The sequence below is a fragment of the Lissotriton helveticus genome, chromosome 5_1 (genome assembly GCF_964261635.1).
Source record: "Lissotriton helveticus chromosome 5_1, aLisHel1.1, whole genome shotgun sequence".
Classification (NCBI taxonomy): Eukaryota; Metazoa; Chordata; class Amphibia; order Caudata; family Salamandridae; genus Lissotriton; species Lissotriton helveticus.
Genome location: NC_136065.1, coordinates 335,966,778 through 335,988,797, shown reverse-complemented (window position 1 = coordinate 335,988,797; position 22,020 = coordinate 335,966,778). Strand labels below are relative to the sequence as shown.

Sequence of the window (22,020 nt, the reverse complement as noted above, 5' to 3'; positions counted from 1 at the left end):
GGAGAGTTTTGATGGGGGTGGTGGGTGCTCGGGTTTGATCCAATATATAGTTTCCATCTCTAATGGATGATTTGTTTTAATAGATCTGGCGGGTAGTGGTGAAGGAGATAGGTGGTGGAGGATAGCATAAATGGTGAGATAAATATTGAGGTTAAAAAGGTCTTTAGCACAACATTCCTGCCAAAATATCTCGGATCTTCCTTTGCTCTCTTTTCTGAGGAGCAGTAGTAATATTAGTAGGAGTAATAGTTTGTAATAATTTTTTATATTTCAGAGGCCCAGCCCCCTTTGTATCCTCACCACCACATTTTTCATGGCAATCTCACCACCATGAAAAGCGCGGCGGTGAGGAATCTCGTAATATGCTTAGTAGGGCTGCAGTGACTGGACCAAGCATATTGGGGCCTAAAGATCGCTACACCACCATGGATCTCTGATTCCTGGCAGTTGCGGGGGTCCCAGGGCGGCCGACCACCCTGATCGTAATAGGATGCTCGGAAGAACGCCACTGCAGCACCTATGTGAGTCTGGCGGTCCGTGGACTGCCAGACAAGTAATAAGGCCCTAAGCCATTTTCTAGCAGGTGAATGTAGGGCTTGTCAGCATACCACTAGAGGGTCCTCTGCTAACTTGTCAGAAGCAAAGACATTATCAAAGGCATATTTTATTTGTACGTTTTCTGGTTGCCTATCTGTATATATGTATACATTTCTCATGCTCCTGTTGCACAAGTACATTGCACCTAGACTGATGGTTTGTTGAGAACCTTTTCCCTTTCCCTTTCCCTTTCCCTTTTCCACCAGCTCTCCACTTACCACTGACCAGGAAACGCAACAATAGGTAATGCAGGAATAAAGAGAGAGAGTTAGAAGAAGCCTATCTTTCTTGGTAGCTTTGGAGATGGTGACTGAATTCTCAGCAGGTGAGGGCTTTGCTGTCCTCAACTGCAGCATTCTCGACAGGTTAAAGTTTCTGCCACAGCCTGAATTGTTGTAGGCAATTTGTATAATTAGATTACAGCTGGTTTTAACCCCTTCGACGCTCATGACGAGCTGGGCTCGTCATGGCGTAGCCTCCTCGCACGCTCATGACGAGCCCAGCTCGTCACGTAACATGCGATTTTTAAAAACCCAGCGTACGGGCGGAATTCCGCCCGCATGCACGCGGTTAACATAGAGCAAAATGTAAATGTACATTAGCACAGGTGATATTTAATAAAGAAATTGGCATACAATTATTTAATATATCTTCTTTCTATGTTTAGTTGCTGGAAGCAGTGAAGAAGGTGAATTTTACCATCCTCAACACCTCTTTCTACTTTGACCAAGACAGTAATCCCAATGTTTGGTACGATGTTGTGACTCACAGCACAGATATGATCGGGTTCATGAAGATTGGAGAGTACAATGGACAACTGGATGTCAATGACTCACTGATAAACTGGCAAACTCCAAAAAATCAGGTCTGTAGGGTGATCATATATTTATTCTTAACATGAAACTTAAGTTGTTCTTTTTTTCCTTACATCTATGTGCCATTCACCTTAATTTATGTGCCCTAGTTTCCTCCCTAGAGGCTGTTCCACTTAAAGTGAGCATTGGAAGTGCTAATTTAAGACCAGTTTGCCATGGAATGGGGTTGAGCATCGAGTGTTTATCCCCTTACACATTGGTAATGGTGGTATATCACTGGGAATTCAAAGGCATATGGTGCCTTTGGTTGGAAATTTGGATGCATCTACTGACTCTGTAGTAGCTACAGAGCACAATAAAACATAAGACAATACATATAATACAAAGTAAAATGACAAAACAAAAAACATTAAAAGGCACAACAAAACAGTGAAAAGTTAATGCCATGCAGCACCCACAGTAAAATACAACACAAAGCAATCATGCTGTACAAAAACACATTTGCACAAAAACAACTCAACACATCAACACCATAACAAAATGCAACACAACAAACATTCACAAATTATCTAGCCACATATTTCCACTTTCACAAATCTCCTTTCATAATCTAATAGTAAAAGTTGTTGACACCACAAACTGCCTTGATTACAAACAAAAACATTTAATAGCTCCAGTCAGAACGGTTTTGTAATCCGGCCATAGTTGTTCAATGTCCATTCATGATTACTGTGTAAATAATAGTATCCAATACAACAGGCACACTCTCACAAACTTTAGCTGATTTAACTTCGCTGCTTATTTCATAATATAGTCCGAGTCCCTCGTGAAATTATCTACCCAGTCTATCAGCTATCTCTATTATTAAATGCAATAGGATTTTAATGTTAGAATTTATGTGCAACCTTCAATGTGCTGTCAAAAATTCTTTATTTTTAAGTGTCAGAACTTAGGCAAAACTTTAGAGTAAATTTTAGTAAAGTCTGCCCGCCATACCCTCGGGAACCGGGAGCGCCCGCTGAGGGTGCGGGGGTCCCGCACTCCCGATTAGCATGTGGCCGCCACACTGGCGGGCGCATAGAGCATCTGCAACATTGGCAGGTTGTGCGTTCAAATGCACAACGTGACAGGCACCTCGCGGTGCCTGCCATGCTGATCATTGAAAGGCAGGCCCCCATGTGCACCCCCACCACCCTGGAGACCCTGGGGGCCCGTAACGGACCCCCCAAGCAGATTTTGCATGCCTTTCTGTGGCGGCAATGCTGCCACGGAAAGGCATGTTCAAGGCCTTATTCTAATATGGCTGGCGGTGTCTTTCAGACACTGTCACCATATTGAACCCTTTTTCAACCGGGCGACATGTCGACCAGGCGGAAAAGCGGCGGACGGTCTTTCCGTCTGCTGCGCAGCCATTGTAATATGGCGGGGGGTCTTTTCTGCAGGGATGGCGGACGGATCGCCCCCACCGGTGACTACCGCCAGCCCGGCGGGGTTGATCCGCCCGCCAACCTAATGGGTCCCTAAGTGTGTATTTTATGGGCTAGGTCTAGTTGAGTTAAACTTGGAGCAATTGAAACCATGACCCTATCACTCATGATACACAGTTATCATTGTTAGGGGGTCTGGAATTTTAAAACCCTTGTTTATGGTCCTCTTTGTGATTGAGGAGTGCAGACCAGTCCTTTGAGTAATCAAGTATCCACAAAAAAATTAAAAATGCTATAACAAAGTAATGTAACAACTACAAATGATATGATGGATTGGAAATTACAAATTAAATATATCTAACAGGTGTACATTTCCCTATATGAAAATGAGATCTAAAAGTTCTTAATCGGGAAATATTTGGAAATACATTTCCCTAGTGAGGAACGTTTTCCCTTATACCTGCATCAATTCTCAGAGTATTCATTTTCCCTTGCAGTTTACAGGGGCAAATCTACAAATGCTTCTAGGAACCAACCTACACATTGTTGTTCAGTGCTCACATTTCTGCAGTTATGTGGATGTCTGACAACGTTTGCTGGTATACCCAACCTGAAGGGCAGCAAACTCACACTAAGGAGCAAATTTGGCCACATGTAAATTCCACCACACTGAATTTTTTATTTGAACAAATCTCATTTGTGGGAGCGAAATCCCACCAGTAATGAGAATAAGGACTTTAGGCCTAGTAATGTATGAGGTGAATTCAAAGTAAAAATAATCTCAGTAATTTGGGTGCAAAGAGATAATGAGCATATACAATAAAGACATCTCTAGATCTGAAAGGATTGGAGGGAATGTTGAAATTAGACTGGGGCCGTGATTCCTCTTCTGCCACGTTCTGCTACCTGCACCTTAAAGGTAGGAACATATGATGCATCAAAACAGCGTTTAATACGATGGTTCAAGGCTGCATACGAGCTCAAAAAGGGGAGAAGAGCTGGTTACAGATATAGCTTTTACTACCCAGGGGGAAAAATTAAAACTATAAAATGGAACTTAAAACTACCAAACCCACAATGCAATGGGCTAAGTGAGACTTCGAAAGATCTACACGTATTAACCCCAGACTTGCATATGTCAGAAAGAGAGACTCAAGGCTCCCAGGCTTCGGGATATACTCTTAGGAGCAAGGGGGAAAAGCAACCTAATTTAAATGCCCCTCTAGATACTCCTCCTACTGCTATTTCAAAATCGAAAATAAAATCTCTAAAAAAAGCTGGGAAAAAAGGTGCTAAAGCTCAGAAAAAAGTCGAAAAAACTAAACCACCTCCTTCCTTGAAGGCATATTTTAAAGCCGTGCCTTCAGTGTTAGAACTTAAATTGTCGGAAGAGGCTTTAGGTGGGGTGGCCATAAGTAGTTTAGAAACTACCAACAAGTACCAAGTTTTGGAGGGGCTAGAGATGGACTTGGGGCTCGAGGAAGACTCTGAGCCTGTAGAAACCTTGAAACAAAACATTATACATAGTTCTGAAGATAAGGATTTTGAATCAAGAGAAGAAACTCTAACACATATAATGAATTCTAACAGTGAGGACAGCTTATCTACAGTTCCCACAAATGTTTCAGATATGGACCAGTCAGTGATACTAATGTTAAAAGCCCTGAGTCATGAGGTTAAAAGTGGTTTCGAGGCAACACTAGTTAATCAGCAGGAGATTAAGGAGAAATTCGATGCTTTAGCTGCTAGAACCACTGATTTAAAATCCTCAGTAGCAGAACTAAAAAAGTCGGCTACTCAACATACAAAAAAGCTGGAGGATCTCAGACTGAAGGAGCAAGGACTCCAAGAGAAAATGGAATCCTTAGAAAACGCACAAAGGCGAAATAATCTACGCCTTTTAAAAATTCCAGAAGGATCAGAAGGGGGGAATATCAAAGCTTTTGTGGCCAGACTGGTTAAACAAACAATAGATCTAGAGATGTCTGAAGAAGAAATAATAAAAGATATCCAACGAGTTCACAGGGACCCATTCAGGCAGAACCCAAACAAGAGCAGGCCTAGGAAGATCCTAGTACACTTTCTGACGTACACTCTAAAAGAAGAGATCCTCAACAGGGCATTAAGAACTAGCGAGCTTATGACAGATGGCTTCTCTTATCAGATCAGATCAGATGTGTCTTCCATCACAGCATCTAGACAGTGGGAGCTTGGTAAGCTGCTAGAACCCTTTAAACAACTTGGCGCCACCGCTCAGCTAAAATTTCCGGCATCACTGAAAGTGATGTATAAGAATAAAATGAAAGTCCTAAAAAGGTTGGATGAGGCAGAAGAATACCTACAACTACTCACAGATGACAAGTTAAGAGAGCAAGATAAGGAATAGTCAAGGTACTGAGAATTTCAGCTTATGCATTAAACTACCATTAATTATCATTAAAACTTAGCTATACATTAGCTATATATTATATATTTTCAATGCTCTCTTTGTATATAGAGTAGACACCCGGGAGAAAGAGTCTCAAAGGCCTAAGCAGGCCAGGAAAAGGAGGGGGGTTCTCCAGGGGAGCACGGGAGGGTCAGGATGGGGGGGGGGAGGGAGGGGAAGGCACTGGGTGGGGAGCATCCGGGGGGAAAAAAAACAAAAAATGTCCAAATCGCCATACTCAAAGTTTGATTTTAAACACATTCATTATGAGAAATAATGCAGGATAGGGTAACTCAGTCATCATACCTTAATATTCTTTCATGGAACGTTAATGGGTTACGGGTTAAGCATAGAAGAGAGAGAATTCTTCAGTACTTAAAGGATGCACCTGAAAAAGTTCTTATTTTACAAGAGACCCACTCTACCGAACAAGAATTAAGAGATATCTTCAAGGGAAAAAAATGGATTCAGCAGGTGATAACCACCTCGCAACCAACTACTACCAAAGGGGTGGCTATACTGATTAAAGCTAATTCAGAGATAACTTTGTTACAATCCAAGTGTGATAAAAAGGGAAGGTGGGTCATAGCAAAAATAAAAAAAAGAGGTGTTTTATAAAGCCCTTCATTTACCCCAAAGGGGTATCATGACACTAAGAAACTAAATCAGAACTCAAAAGATCTTACAACCAAGAAGAAACCATAAAAGAATAGGTAAAAATGAAAAATAAACAACCAGTATTTGGACAAAATATCACGCTGTATATATTGGAACTTATAAATATTGAAAAAGAATATTGTCATTAAGCATGGGCGGATCTAGCGGATCTCGCGTACGCGAAATTGCGGATTTACGGATTCGCAATCCGCGAAGATACGCGAACTCTAGCGGATTTGCGGATTTTCCCGTTTTTTGTGTTGGCGCGCGTTCGCGACGATTTTGGGACAATTTCGCAATTGCGAACTTACTTTTCGGCACGCAACGGCCGCGACTATGTTGTTTCTACGTCTGGTTTATCATCACAGGTTCACAGCACCCTCTGCTTCACCACTGCCACCCTCTGGGACACCCATGCCACCCTCTGGTACATCCTCACTGCCACCCATTAGGTTTGTTTATCACTGTAGTTTATGGGGGGTGAAAAAAGCAAGCACACCTCCCCTACTTCAACTGCCATGAATTAATTGGGGGTTGATTAATGTGTCAGTTATTTAGAAAGGTCCAGTCTGGCTGGCACCTGCTTCCTTCCTTATCTGTAATTTGCTTTCTGTTGCAGTGAAATTTTTTTTCACAGGACCTTTATGGTCTACTTGTAGCTATTCTATGAGCCTGCTGTTTGGGTCATAGCAGGGTCATAGAATAGTTGCAAACTCTGGAGGGGCCCCTCAGGAAGCACTACAGTGAATGTTACAAATGTTAAGTTTGAACTTTTGCACCTGCTCATTGCTTTCAGTTTAGCAAAAACCGTTTTTTCTGCAATTTCGCGCGTTTTTTGGGGCGCGAATCCATGCGAGATCGATTTCGGGAGCCGCGAATGCTTGCGAATACACTTTTTTTTTTTTGCGACGTGTATGTTCGCGGGCTTTTGCGCGTGTTCGCGAGGCGCTTGTAGCTATACGTTTGCCAAGTTACCCTAGCGGTCGTACACGGGCGCGGCCATCTTGTTTGCGTGACGTAATTCCGTTTCCGGCCGCTATGTGTAATCTCGCAAACTGTGCTGCTCGCTAGTACAATTTCGCGCGTGCTCGCGAGGAAAATCTCGCGCGAAGTTACCCACGCGGTTGTGAACGGGCGCGGCCATCTTGTTTCTCATTCATTGCTATGGTTCTGGGCATGCTTTCTGTATCCTCTCTGAATCTCTGCCATCCTTTGCTTGTTTGAAGTTTATTTAATCTATTTTACTTATTATCTATCCCTCTATTTTTCTAGCTGTATATTTTTGTGTTTTCTGCTACTTTTAGTTACTTTTAAACTACTTTTTTAAACTCTTTTCTTTTCTTCTTCACTATTCTATTTCTTCTTTATCATTTAAGTTTATTTCTGCCCAGACCATGGTAAAGGGAGCCGGGAAGCACCCTGAGAAGGGGAAGGGTCCCGCACCCCGTGCCCGGCTCCCGTGCGGGCGTTTGAGGGGGGAGCAAGTGGTGCCGCGGGAGATCTTCAGCGCGGAGGAAGTGGCGGCACTCATCTTCCACGTCCAGCGCCGCCTCCCCAAGACGATCCTGGGAGGCGGCAAGATCGCGACTGGCTATGGCATCCGGGAGCGCCGGAAGCAGTGGGAGAAGGTGTGCCGGGCCATGTTTCAGCTCTCTGGGGTCCGGCGCACATATAACCAGGCCACCCACCGCTGGACCGATGTCATGGACCGGGAACGGGACTTGCTGGACGCGCTCGGCGTAGAGGTCCCCGGGCTTGGTGAGTAGTAGTAGCTATTCATCACTACTCTGTTTTATCCGGCTCTGTTATTTGCAAATCTTTGTTCTTTACCAAGAGCAATAATGCTGCCGATTACATTGTAGGTAAATTATATTTCAAAATCTTCTATGCATTTCAGGTGCACTGCTCTCCTTCTCAGTAGCCTTGCTTGCTACTATGCTTATTTTTTTTGTACATTGTGTTCATTTCATTGGCCTGAGAAATTATGTATGAGTGTAGTGTAAAGATAAGAACTGCGTAATGCTAGACACTAAGGGTCATATTTTCAATTAACGGCGCATCCCTGCAAAGTAGCAGGGATGCGGCAGTAATTGTGTGCCATGCCACCACCACCACCCATTGGCCCAAAACGTCACAGAAGCCTTACGCATCTGTGCCGTAAAGGCGGCGCATTGCTGGAGTTGCGTGCCAACGATGGCGCAGCTCCAGCAATGCTCTGGGGTACCCTATCTCCCCAATGCTGCATCAAGCCGTACGTCGGCTTCAAGCGCGCAGGGTTTGACTCATGCATCATTGTCTTAAAAGTGACTGATTGACATCTTGTAGATTTCCCTCAGCCACTTTTAGGATTCGTCCCTGCGCAGGTACGCCCTCCCTTGCGCCGGAATGCCCCCTGATGGCGCAGGGCTTTACAACGTGATGCATCGCCCATAATTTCTTTTTTTTTAATATATACGCCGCACCAACACCATGGCGAGTCTTTTGTTCTGCCGCAGCGTCACAAAAGTCACGCAACAATGGAGGAAAATGAGCCGCAAGGGACTTCTAAATCAGCCCCAACAGACTGAAGTCCACTCCTTCCTTTAGACACATGGCTATAAGAAGAAATAGTGGTGGTGGTGGGTGGATTGATAGTTTGAGTATTCACTGATCTGCAAGCAGGATGGACTTTGTCTGTCACTTCGCGTGCTGCGGACTGCTGCCTGCAGTGCCAGGCCTAGGCAAACCTCTTTAGTAGTCTGTTTATTGAGTTACATAGGAACTTTCTAAGTCAACGTTCCACAAATCAGGCAATACGAATAACGTAGTATACCACATGAGATAGATCCCGTGGAATAGTTGTCTATCTATTTGCTATTTCTCCAAAAAATGTTGTTATTGTTCTTTTGAAATGGTTGATTTGGTTGACAAATCTCATCCATGTTTTGTGGTCTTTCTTTCTTTCATGTTGTACATCAGCTCCCCCCAAGGGCAAGAGGACACAGGAGGAGGAGGGTGCTCAGGATGCAGGCCAGGATCGGGCAGGCGAGGGCTCCTTTGCTGGCCCCAGTAAGTTTTAATTGTAATAAAGAGTACCTATTTTTTCCTAGCGTTCCTCATTCGATTTTTTCTAAATCGTCTTTGATCTTCTTGTACACTGGATATAAATTCTTATCCTGGCTCTAATATGACTCCCTGTGGTATTACTAGATTATTCTTATTAGTCTGTCTGTGTAGCTAACTAAGATTGGACATTGGGCAATTCCATTGGACTCCCATTCTATTCAGCAATAGCTCTATGCACTGTCTCCTTACTGACTAGATAGTGTGGCAGAGTCATTCAGCTCTGTAGTCACCGATTATTGATCCCCAATGATCTCTAGATTATCGTACGCAAGACAAGAGAGTACGGAGTCACAGCACAGTCAAGAAGTGTCAGAGGCACTCATGCTTGCAAAAATTCCAAAACCTTTAGCTCATCCACTCTAGTCTGGAGGACCAAAAACCACAGAGTCTATTTAAGTTTAAAAGCTTTATTAAAAGTAAACACATTTATTAAAATCTACTTTGTCATAAAACTATTTAACTGAAAACAGAAAAGTGGTTAGTGCTGACGATTAATTGGACACATTTCTTGTGGTCGAGCCGAGCTCTCACCTGGTTTGAACTTGATCCTGGTCGTGTTCTTAGGAGTCAAGCTTCTGTCTGTTAGGAGAAAAAGTGGTGCGTGTTAAAAATAAAAAGCAAGCATTCATCAGTTGTGCATAAAAGTGCAGCAAGACAACAGCCTTCCCTGGAAAAAGGGACATTTTTACTTTGGAGTAGACAGTCACAAATTATTACATTGTATTCAGTTTTTTTAACATTTCTCCTAGACCAAATATTATATAGTAGTGAGTGGTGTATTCTAACATTCTTAAATGTACTTTGTAGGTGTAACATCTGGTGACGGGGCCAGCGCGGAGGTGGCTGTGTTGGGCGAGGACTCGGAGGACTCTGGGGAGGAGGCGGTGCAAGAGCCGGCGGACGGTCCTGTGGGGGTTCAAACGGTGGTGGCGGAAACAGGTAAGCTATATATTCCTTACTTATTGAGATTGAAGACTGCATAGTGTGCTTTCTGCACGGGTGTATTACAAATCAACCAGGTAGTAGCCTCCTCGAAATGTACTTCGACTTAGCTGTGAAGTTTTTGGTGAGAAGAATCCCAATAAGTTCTTAGACGAACGTGATGGATGGGATGAACGAAAAGCGAAAGAAGGGTGTAAGTAAGTGGGACACGAAATTGTATGATGGCTGGCAAAGAAGAACGATATGTGTTTGCTTGGCCCCCGAGGTGGCTTGGAAGGAAAGAATATGGTATGGTGCATGGCTGGGTCAATGATGAAGCAAGGATGGGTGGAAGGACAGCAGCCTGGGTGGGTGAAACAGAAACTGTATGTGTGCGTATACTTTGACTGAATGGATGCCTGGAGCATGGTATTCTCTGACTCTTAGATAGCACATGTGTATCTAGAGAGAGTAGATGGTCGCCAGATGTACTAAGTGTTACCTTGAAGAGCATGTACCACCGCACCCGCACGTCCGTTCCAGTGCAGGGAAGGAAAGGAAAAGGAATTGTAAATGTGTCCAATACTACCATGAATAGTAGCAGTACTTTGTATTGCGTCTGCAATCACAGCATATATCTGGTTATTACGGTGGACACTCCGTACCTCTCTTAATAACTTTAGTTTGCTTGTAGTACGTCATTCATGTGTGGGTGTATCACTGTTCACTCAATATTAAGCAAAGCACCTAAAGTCATCCCATATGTCATCAAATACGTCCCATGTGAAGTGATAGATAATCAAATTAGTTAGCTTCTTCATTGTCCTTTTCTAGTACTCATTTGCACTGTAGGGTGAAAGGTAAATTAATTAAGCAGTAGCCCTTGTAACAGAGTATTCTCAGTGCCACCCGTAATAGAAAAGTAATAGCTTCACCACCTGCATGTACTGGACCGGTACAGTAACGCAAGTCTGTCTCACTCATCATGGTGTGCAACTTTTTTTCTCGGGTGCAAGTTCACTGTGCTGTCCATGTCATTCTGCCGGCTTACCTAAGATAACGTACCAATTTTCCTAAACAAGAGAGAAGAAGAAGAATAAGACTGGTGTACTGTCATAGTCGACTGTAATGGAAGTCCATAGTGGTCGTAGAATTTGTTAATTAAAGTACCACTAATGTTAGAGCAAGGATGCAGGAGTGGGAGGTTACATAGATACTGTCCTCAATAGTTATGTACTGTGCTTTCAATTTGCTACTTGTACTGTGACCCAACTTTCGGCTCAATCACTTTGTGTTATTAATGCTAAGGAGCATTGGTTACAGACTATGTCTTTCTTTCTTCATATAGTTGCTCCTTCCAAATCACACAACACGGAGGGAGCAGGCTAGAATGGCCCGGCAACGGAGGCTGGAGGCCACTGTCGCCGAATATCGGCGGCTGGTGGCCCTGGAGGAGGAGGAGGACACGCAGTCGAGCGGTGCAACAACAACATCCTCGGCTGGGACCGCTGCATCCTCCTCCAGGTCCCGCAGTGCTCCAGCGGGACCGAGCCGGGCTAACAAAGCCAACCGCCACCGCCAAGCAACAGAAAAACCAGCTGCCCCCCACAGGAGCTGCAAGGAACGCCAACGCCGCCTACGAGTCCGAATGTCCAACCTGGAGCAGGAGGTCCAGAAGTATAAGAACTTGGTGAAGGGCCTCCGCTCCGAGCTTGCCACCCTCCGCAAGGAGTATGATGCCCATGCGGCAAAATGCACCAGCACCCTCCAGTAGTGGAGTGTCCCTTGCCCTTTTTTTATAGACTTTTGGGGGGTGGGATTTGGGAGTTGGGATCGTTTTGGGACGTTTCAAAGACAATCGTTGGGGTTAGGGTGGGTCTTGAGGGAGATTATTTTGTTAGGGCTACATAAATATACATTTTTAAACTTTATCTGACCATACCTGTTTTTTACTGCTTTTCAGTCTGGTGGGTGGGGGACGGGGGTGTAACAGTAACTTTGTTTTCCTGAACAGTCGTAGGACTTTAGTAGTACAACCGTCAATCTCTTGTCTACTCCGAAATAATACTCCATTATACTACCTCCCACCAAACGCTTATCTTACCTGTAATTAGTGTTAGAAATTAGGGCTAGGTCCAGGGCTGGCTCCACGTGAAATGGGGATTAACGTTGTCAATCCTGGGCGGGTGACATTTCCTCATTGCGGTGGTACTAGTGGTGTGACACAGTGGCAGTTGCATGCCTATGGAAAAAAAGAAAACGAAACCTTGTTTGTCCTTACTGTAGCATTACAACGGTTACGGTACGATCGAGAATGTAGCAGGTGACAGTACACTAGAACAGTGCCATAATGTAGCCTAACAAATGGTAAAGTATTTGCTTGCAAGTATAACTAGTACTTGCGTTGAATTTATTTGACATTGGCTACTACTACTAGAAGATATAGTACTGAAGCTGAGTAAGTCTAGAAGATATCCTCGTATTCCTTCACCAGCCTGTTGCTATGACCTTATCCTCCCCAGCAAGTGTGTGGAATTATTGATGTCATTTTAGTCAGATATCAAGCAAAACAACACAGCCCGGGGGAAGAGGGTTAGGGTTTGTAAAATGGATGGGAATGGGGGTTTCTTTTTGGGTAGGTTTTGTTGAGAGAAGAAAAAAAAAGCAGAGCATGGACAAACAATAATTGAAGATAAAGACAATCTTTGGTTACAAACTAAAGCTAAGCACATGCAGTCACACTCATAGAATAAAACAATGGATACTGTATCTGTATTGCGTATGTTGTTGGAGTTGTCCTGTTGAATTTGGTAAGTAAGTTGCATGCAGCAAACAATTCCTCTTATTGGCGGCACTCCTCCATTCCAGCTGACGCTTCGTCCATCAATGTTGGTGACCACTGACAGAAGACACCCTGTCCACTGCCTGCCTGGCGGATGTTGACTGAAACCCGGCCTGTAATTATTGAACGGAAAACAGGAAGTGCTATTACAATACCACTGATAAATAAATAAAAGGTATGTACGCTGTGTGGTTCAAAAAGTGACACTTTGATTTCCCTAATAGACAGTACAATATTTTTGAAATTGCGTGCTCTGTCTGAGTCACCTTTTTAAGGATAAATAAGTATGGCCAAAATATTATAGCGGATCTTTCCCCTCAAGGTAGGTGTACTGTAAACTGTGTTTTAGAACAAAATTTGACCTTCCCAGCAATGCTCCCACCAAGACCCTTACTAAAGCCAGTCACAAAAATGTAGCAGAACCCCAATCAGATCTCCAAAAACGATGCCTAGCAGAAAAATGGTTACAAAACATACTTTGAAAGTAACAGTAGGCCCAAATACAGACCGTGCATTGTATTCAAACCACTTGCAAGCAAGCAAAAGTATCCATAGCCAGCATCGCTCCAACAGTGCTCTACAACACCAGAACTGCGTTGCAATAGAACCCCCCGAAACACATGCAATCCTGCTGCTAGGGCTAACCCTAACGAACCCTAACTTACAAAAAGTGCCAAAACTGGTGTTTCCTTATGGATTTTGTCCAAAACACTTCTATCCGGTATTAGACCTTCCCAGGAATGCCCCAGGCAAGACCCGCCAACCCACCCGGAAAAAACCACCCGACAACACCCCCAAACAGCGAAAAAGCTAAATCTCATACTTACAATATCTCTCGGCCTTCGGTCCAAACGCGGCGCTGTGCAGCTAGGTCATCATCATCAATCATCATAACTCCTGTTTTCCACCACGGATTTCCTGAAAAGCAAATGCAATCAAGATTAGATTGTCGCAGCAGTGCTTCGACAGAGACCCCGGCCGCAACCCACCCACGAACAGCAGGAAGCCCCCCAAAACGCTACATTGAGCAAGATGACAGAAGAAATAGCAAAAAAAAGGCTGTTCCTTAAGGATTTTGTCCAAAACACTTCTATCCGGTATTAGACCTTCCCAGGAATGCCCCAGGCAAGACCCGCCAACCCACCCGGAAAAAAACACCCGACAACACCCCCAAACAGCGAAAAAGCGAAATCTCATACTTACAATATCTCTCGGCCTTCGGTCCAAACGCGGCGCTGTGCAGCTAGGTCATCATCATCAATCATCATAACTCCTGTTTTCCACCACGGATTTCCTGAAAAGCAAATGCAATCAAGATTAGATTGTCGCAGCAGTGCTTCGACAGAGACCCCGGCCGCAACCCACCCACGAACAGCAGGAAGCCCCCCAAAACGCTACATTGAGCAAGATGACAGAAGAAATAGCAAAAAAAAGGCTGTTCCTTAAGGATTTTGTCCAAAACACTTCTATCCGGTATTAGACCTTCCCATGAATGCCCCAGGCAAGACCCGCCAACCCACCCGGAAAAAACCACCCGACAACACCCCCAAACAGCGAAAAAGCTAAATCTCATACTTACAATATCTCTCGGCCTTCGGTCCAAACGCGGCGCTGTGCAGCTAGGTCATCATCATCAATCATCATAACTCCTGTTTTCCACCACGGATTTCCTGAAAAGCAAATGCAATCAAGATTAGATTGTCGCAGCAGTGCTTCGACAGAGACCCCGGCCGCAACCCACCCACGAACAGCAGGAAGCCCCCCAAAACGCTACATTGAGCAAGATGACAGAAGAAATAGCAAAAAAAAGGCTGTTCCTTAAGGATTTTGTCCAAAACACTTCTATCCGGTATTAGACCTTCCCAGGAATGCCCCAGGCAAGACCCGCCAACCCACCCGGAAAAAACCACCCGACAACACCCCCAAACAGCGAAAAAGCTAAATCTCATACTTACAATATCTCTCGGCCTTCGGTCCAATCGCGGCGCTGTGCAGCTAGGTCATCATCATCAATCATCATAACTCCTGTTTTCCACCACGGATTTCCTGAAAAGCAAATGCAATCAAGATTAGATTGTCGCAGCAGTGCTTCGACAGAGACCCCGGCCGCAACCCACCCACGAACAGCAGGAAGCCCCCCAAAACGCTACATTGAGCAAGATGACAGAAGAAATAGCAAAAAAAAGGCTGTTCCTTAAGGATTTTGTCCAAAACACTTCTATCCGGTATTAGACCTTCCCAGGAATGCCCCAGGCAAGACCCGCCAACCCACCCGGAAAAAAACACCCGACAACACCCCCAAACAGCGAAAAAGCTAAATCTCATACTTACAATATCTCTCGGCCTTCGGTCCAATCGCGGCGCTGTGCAGCTAGGTCATCATCATCAATCATCATAACTCCTGTTTTCCACCACGGATTTCCTGAAAAGCAAATGCAATCAAGATTAGATTGTCGCAGCAGTGCTTCGACAGAGACCCCGGCCGCAACCCACCCACGAACAGCAGGAAGCCCCCCAAAACGCTACATTGAACAAGATGACAGAAGAAATAGCAAAAAAAAGGCTGTTCCTTAAGGATTTTGTCCAAAACACTTCTATCCGGTATTAGACCTTCCCAGGAATGCCCCAGGCAAGACCCGCCAACCCACCCGGAAAAAACCACCCGACAACACCCCCAAACAGCGAAAAAGCTAAATCTCATACTTACAATATCTCTCGGCCTTCGGTCCAATCGCGGCGCTGTGCAGCTAGGTCATCATCATCAATCATCATAACTCCTGTTTTCCACCACGGATTTCCTGAAAAGCAAATGCAATCAAGATTAGACTGTCGCAGCAGTGCTCCCAGACACCAAAAATCACCCACAAACACCCGGAACCCCGCCAAAGAGCACCCCAAAGGCAAGCAAGTCAGCAAAAACGGCAAGAAATTTCCACCTCATATTTGGTCCAAAACACTTTTGTCCATTATTAGAGCTTCACAGCAATGGGCCCAAATCCGTCAACTCACCCGCAAAGAAGTACAACACCCCCACAAGTGCTGAGTCTTTCTTCATTGGGCGTAATCCAGCACTCTGCTTTGAGGGAAATCGCAGTCTGGAGGAGGAGGATAGAGGAGCATGTTCTTCAGAACTTGTGAACCTGAGGAATGTAGACTGCGGCACCTTCAAATCAATAAGCAAACAAGTGAAGACAGTTCTGCTGATGGTCTTGTTTTTGGGATTAGGTGATTAAAGTTTGAATTAAATTAACTGTGCAAACCAAAGAAAGAGAGACAAACAGGAATAAAAGTGAATAAGGACGGAAAAGAAAGTTCTTGATTCATTGTCTCATTTTCAGGGCTCGGTGTCAGGGAATAAGAAGAAGATTTCGTCATCATACTCTGCGAATTCAGGCAGGATGAGGTCAGTGCCACCGAACAGAGAACAAATCCCCTCATCTACGTTGCCGTCCTCCTCGTCTTCATGCGACGTGATTTCTCGTACTTTGTAATCTGGTGGTATGAGGTGCTGATTCATCTTGATCATTGTCAGCCGCTCCACATTTTTGGGCGAGAGGCGGCTCCGTTTGGGAGTTACAATGCCACCAGCAGCACTGAAAACACGTTCAGAAGACACACTTGCGAGTGGGCAAGACAAATAGTTTATAGCCAGGTTGGAGAGCTGTGGCCACAATTGTTTTTTGCCATGCCAATACTGCAATGGCTCATCATTAAGAAAGACCTCTGTTGAGTCATTCATATAGTCCTGCACCATCGACTCAAGGTCATCAACGGTTCCTCCACTTTGCTTACTTTTTGCTGTGCCTTTGACATTTTTTCGAGAACCATACCCAAGCAAACTTAGCCAATCCTCTACAACAGCCACTGATACTGTTGTGTGTGGTGCAGATGATCCAGTTGCCTTTAACGGCTGAGAGGTCACTTGTGCCCCAGCCACAGGTGCAGAAGTGGATTCTTGTGACTGGGGATGGCCTGCTGATGCTGATGCTGATGTACTGTCTTCTCCTTCAATAACCTGCCGTTCTTTTTCAAACCTCTTGGCTGACAAGGCTAACCAATTTTTGTACTTTTGAACATCTGCATCAGCAAAAGGAAAGAATGCTTCGCCTGCCAGTGCCTTTTTGTAGCGTGGATCCAGAATAGTAGCACAAATGTAATGCTGTTCTGACTTGATGTTTTTAAGACGTTCATCACCACGTAGGCGCTCTAATAATTTCTCAGACAAAATAAAATGGTCTTTTTTTTTTCCATCTTTTTCAAACTCAGAAGACACCGCCATCAGTTGGTGCTCCAGCATGCACAACAATGGGATAGCTTTTCCCAAATTACAGTCCTCCTGGCTGACTGCACGCGTGAAGAACTCAAAAGGACGAAGCATGTCTGTCAGGCTTTTAACTATGTCCCATTGCGCCGCACCCAACCGCATGTCCTCCTTCTGAGATGTACCCTCTGTGAAGAAATAGTGATCGAGTACCGTATACTGCTCATACAGACGCTCAAGCATGTAGAAGGTTGAGTTCCAACGTGTTGCCACCTCCTGGATGAGTGCTTTCACTGGCATTTGACGTTCAAGTAGCAGTCTCCTCAGATGCTTCCGGGCCTTAAAAGAATGGCTGAAATGGTTGCACATTTTGCGGCAGGTGGCCATTACCTCGAACGCTGGACTGTGTTTATCACTCAAGAATTTTTGAACTACCAGGTTGATACAGTGCGCCAAACACGGCACTCTAAAATAGTCACCCTGAAACATGGCCTTAACTACATTGGCGCCATTATCCGTGGAAACATAACCAATCATGCGTTTTTGGGGGGATAGCATTTTCAAGACCTTTTTGTTAAACTCTTCCAAAAGGTTTTCTGCTGTGTGACTTTTCTCCAAGCCAAACATGGCTAGTGTTGCATGTTTCCGAGCAGCTTTAAAAACTTGGTCCGGGTCAACACCTGCGTTTAGCTTTGCTTTAACACCTGAAAAAGAGACCCAGTGTGCAGTGATGCACATGTAATCAGCGCCTGCGCCACTGGTCCACATGTCTGTTGTCAGATGTATTGTGTGAACAGCACTCTTCTGCAAAGCTGCCCCAATCGCCTCCAGCACATCTTCATGTAGTGCTGGAACCGCAACTCTGGCAAAATAGAACCGGCTAGGAACCTTCCATTTAGGGCAGAGCGTTGCCACTAATTCTAGAAAACCTACCGCTTCTACAAAAGAAAAAGGGAGAAGGTCCACAGCTAGCATTTTAGCCAGCTTAGTGTTATACAGACGCGTCAGTGGGTGGTTGCGTTCATATGGCACGTCTGAAGTAAGCATTGTTCTAATGTTGCCCTGGACCAAGCATTTGCGGGCTGATAATGACTTCGTTGACCCAATTTTGCTCGCTGGTGAACTTTTGTGCGTTGGTGTCTCAGTCGCTCCAACACTCTTAGTGTGCCTCACATTGGGTGTGCTGCTGACAGGGGTACTGGGTGTAAGGGAAGTGTTTGACACGTCTTCTTCCTCCTCGTCATCATCAGATGAAACATCAACGTTTCCTTGAATTCGGCCTTTCTTGATCGCATCTAGGTGCGCAAACCATTTGACAGTGTGCTGTCTCCTAAGATGACCTCTCTGGCCTCCGGTACCATAGTTGGTACCTGGCTTACCACGACTAACTGCTTGCTTACAAATGGTACAAATGGCAAACTTTGGATTTTTTGGACAAACAGTAAAGAAGTCCCAAACTGGGGACTTGAAGTGTCTGTGGGACATGGAGGAGGCGGCGATACTGGTGGTGGTGGTCATGAAGCTAATGCCAGATGAAGTGGAGGATCTGGATTGCCCAACTTTTGTACGTTTTGCACTTTCACCGCCACTAATTAAGGTCGAGGTTGACGGAGGTCTCTTCTTGCCAGAAAGAAATATGGAAGCGGGACGAGTTGGTGTACTACTTAACTCCAATGATTGTGGTGTTTCCACTGCCTCCTCATCGACAACATCATCATCATCATCACGCTCAGCAGCTCTTCGGGCTAGGGTCAAAATGTCTGTTTGCTGCATGCCCGCTGGGGCTGCAGTGACCTTTATGATGACTGGGTCGTCGTTGGCAGAGTCTTCATCAGCAGCAGTATCCGCCACTTCTTGTTGAGCCTCATCACACTCTATAACTCTGAGACTTTGGACGAGCTTCCTTTTACGCTTAACTACCTTTGTCGGATCATGGTGTGCCTCACTCTCAGACGGCTGTGGTGCTGGTTCCCAAGTTTGATCCGTATCATCAGAAGGAGGTGTGCTTGAAGAAGATGTAGACACCACCCTTGATCTCTTCCTTGCTAGGGGTGTGGAAGACAATGAAGGATCATCAGGAGGAGTGGCTTCCTCAAATGATACCTCGCCTTGATTGTCGATTTCCTGATGTGCCCCTACTTCGGGAGGAACAACTATTGTGGCCACTTGTGACCCTCCATGCACCTCTGCTTGCGCATCTCCTTGCGCTGCCTCTCCTTCCACATGTACTTGGGCTTGTACTTGCACATGTGATTGTTGTTGCGGCTGTGGTTGTTCAACACTCGTCAGATGAGCTACAACAACCTGTGTTGATTGAGGGACATTGCTGCTGCTTTCTTGCGATGAGCCAACATCACTGGTCGATGGTGATTGAAGAACTATACTGGCTGCCTCTGCAGCACTCAAGGGCTTGGACTTAAGTTGGAGTGGTGGTGGTGGTGGCACTGAGCCCAATGGAGCGGGGGTGCTGCTGCCAGCTTGGTCCCCAGCAGATCCCGCTGCTGCTGCAGGCATACTTTTTTTTTTACTCCCAAAAAAAGGGGCGGGCGGCACACCAGTGTCCTTGGTAACTTGCTTCTTCTGCTCCTTACTGGCACCTTTCTTGCTAGAGGAGCTACGGGTTACTTTTTTTGGGGCCATCTTCTTCAGAGCAGGTCAGCAGGCAGCAGTTGCACGAGTTGCTGAGGGTTCTGTGTCCAGACGTGACGTCGCGTGACGTTATGCTGCACACACACACCGCTGCAGGACTTCTTCCTGGCACTGGTGGTTCTCTTGAGTCTTCTTGTGCACCTAAAAGCAATGGAAGACAGAGGAACATCAGTTCAGTTATACACCCCAAAAAATGGACAAAACACAGAAAAATGAGCACAATCCCATGCCATCCATGATGTTTACATTGAAGACACCCCACAGAAAGACTAGGGACATGCAAGTATGCAACACTCACTACCCCTGGGCATAATGGATGAAAAGTAGGCAAAATAAGTGCATGCCTCAGACACTGCCTCTCTTCAAAATGGCCCCTTACACCCCAAGCACATGTTGCCTGTACCAGCCAGCACTCAAGATGGCCACCACCACCACCCACATGGCCAGTCCACATCAACAGTACACCCCCAAAAAACAGAAAAACAGCCAGAAATCACCACAATCCAATGCCATCCATGATGTTTACATTAAAGAGAGTGAGACCAGACCACACCACAGGCACACTCAGTCCATGCACCACCACCCCTGGGCAAAAGGCCACACCAGCAGCCCCCAAAAAACGACAAAAAACAATAAAATAAGCACAATCCCAGCCCTTCCATGGCCTCAATTATGTTTACATTCAAGAAGACACCCCTCAGAAACACTAGGCCCATGCAACACTCACTACCCCTGGGCATAATGGATGAAAAGTAGGCAAAATAAGTGCAGGCCTCAGACACTGCCTCTCCTCAAAATGGCCCCTTACACCCCAAGCACATGTTGCCTGTACCAGCCAGCACTCAAGATGGCCACCACCACCACCCACATGGCCAGTCCACATCAACAGTACACCCCCAAAAAACAGAAAAACAGCCAGAAATCACCACAATCCAATGCCATCCATGATGTTTACATTAAAGAGAGTGAGACCAGACCACACCACAGGCACACTCAGTCCATGCACCACCACCCCTGGGCAAAAGGCCACACCAGCAGCCCCCAAAAAACGACAAAAACCAATAAAATAAGCACAATCCCAGCCCATCCATGGCCTCAATTATGTTTACATTCAAGAAGACACCCCTCAGAAACACTAGGCCCATGCAACACTCACTACCCCTGGGCATAATGGATGAAAAGTAGGCAAAATAAGTGCAGGCCTCAGACACTGCCTCTCCTCAAAATGGCCCCTTACACCCCAAGCACATGTTGCCTGTACCAGCCAGCACTCAAGATGGCCACCACCACCACCCACATGGCCAGTCCACATCAACAGTACACCCCCCAAAAAACAGAAAAACAGCCAGAAATCACCACAATCCAATGCCATCCGTGATGTTTACATTAAAGAGAGTGAGACCACACCACAGGCACACTCAGTCCATGCACCACCACCCCTGGGCAAAAGGCCACACCAGCAGCCCCCAAAAAACGACAAAAAACAATAAAATAAGCACAATCCCAGCCCATCCATGGCCTCAATTATGTTTAAATTCAAGAAGACACCCCACAGAAAGACTAGGCCCATGCAACACTCACCACCCCTGGGCAAAGGGCCCCACCAGCAGGCCCAAAAAAACGAGAAAAAACAATCAAATCAGCACAATCCCAGCCCATCCATGGCCTCAATGGTGTTTAAATTCAAGAAGACACCCCTCAGAAACACTAGGCCCATGCAACACTCACTACCCCTGGGCATAAAGGATGAAAAGTAGGCAAAATAAGTGCAGGCCTCAGACACTGCCTCTCCTCAAAATGGCCCCTTACACCCCAAGCACATGTTGCCTGTACCAGCCAGCACTCAAGATGGCCACCACCACCACCCACATGGCCAGTCCACATCAACAGTACACCCCCAAAAAACAGAAAAACAGCCAGAAATCACCACAATCCAATGCCATCCATGATGTTTACATTAAAGAGAGTGAGACCACACCACAGGCACACTCAGTCCATGCACCACCACCCCTGGGCAAAAGGCCACACCAGCAGCCCCCAAAAAATGACAAAAAACAATAAAATAAGCACAATCCCAGCCCATCCATGGCCTCAATTATGTTTAAATTCAAGAAGACACCCCACAGAAAGACTAGGCCCATGCAACACTCACCACCCCTGGGCAAAGGGCCCCACCAGCAGGCCCAAAAAAACGACAAAAATCAGCACAATCCCAGCCCATCCATGGCCTCAATGGTGTTTAAATTCAACAAAACAGTTGTATCATGCACCCCTAACCAACCCTGGTCCTACTGGATACTGTGGCTACCCACAATATA

The 22,020-nt window shown here is 45.5% G+C and overlaps 1 protein-coding gene across 1 annotated transcript in view; it reads left to right on the top strand.

Annotated features, from left to right (window-relative positions):
- LOC144754518 (taste receptor type 1 member 3-like) overlaps nucleotides 1-22,020 on the top strand; it is a 210,800-nt gene that overhangs the window by 98,892 nt on the left and 89,888 nt on the right. The window contains exon 4 of the mRNA XM_078642415.1: nucleotides 1,265-1,462. Coding sequence (XP_078498541.1) covers nucleotides 1,265-1,462 — 198 coding nt within the window. The remainder of the gene's footprint in view (nucleotides 1-1,264; nucleotides 1,463-22,020) is intronic.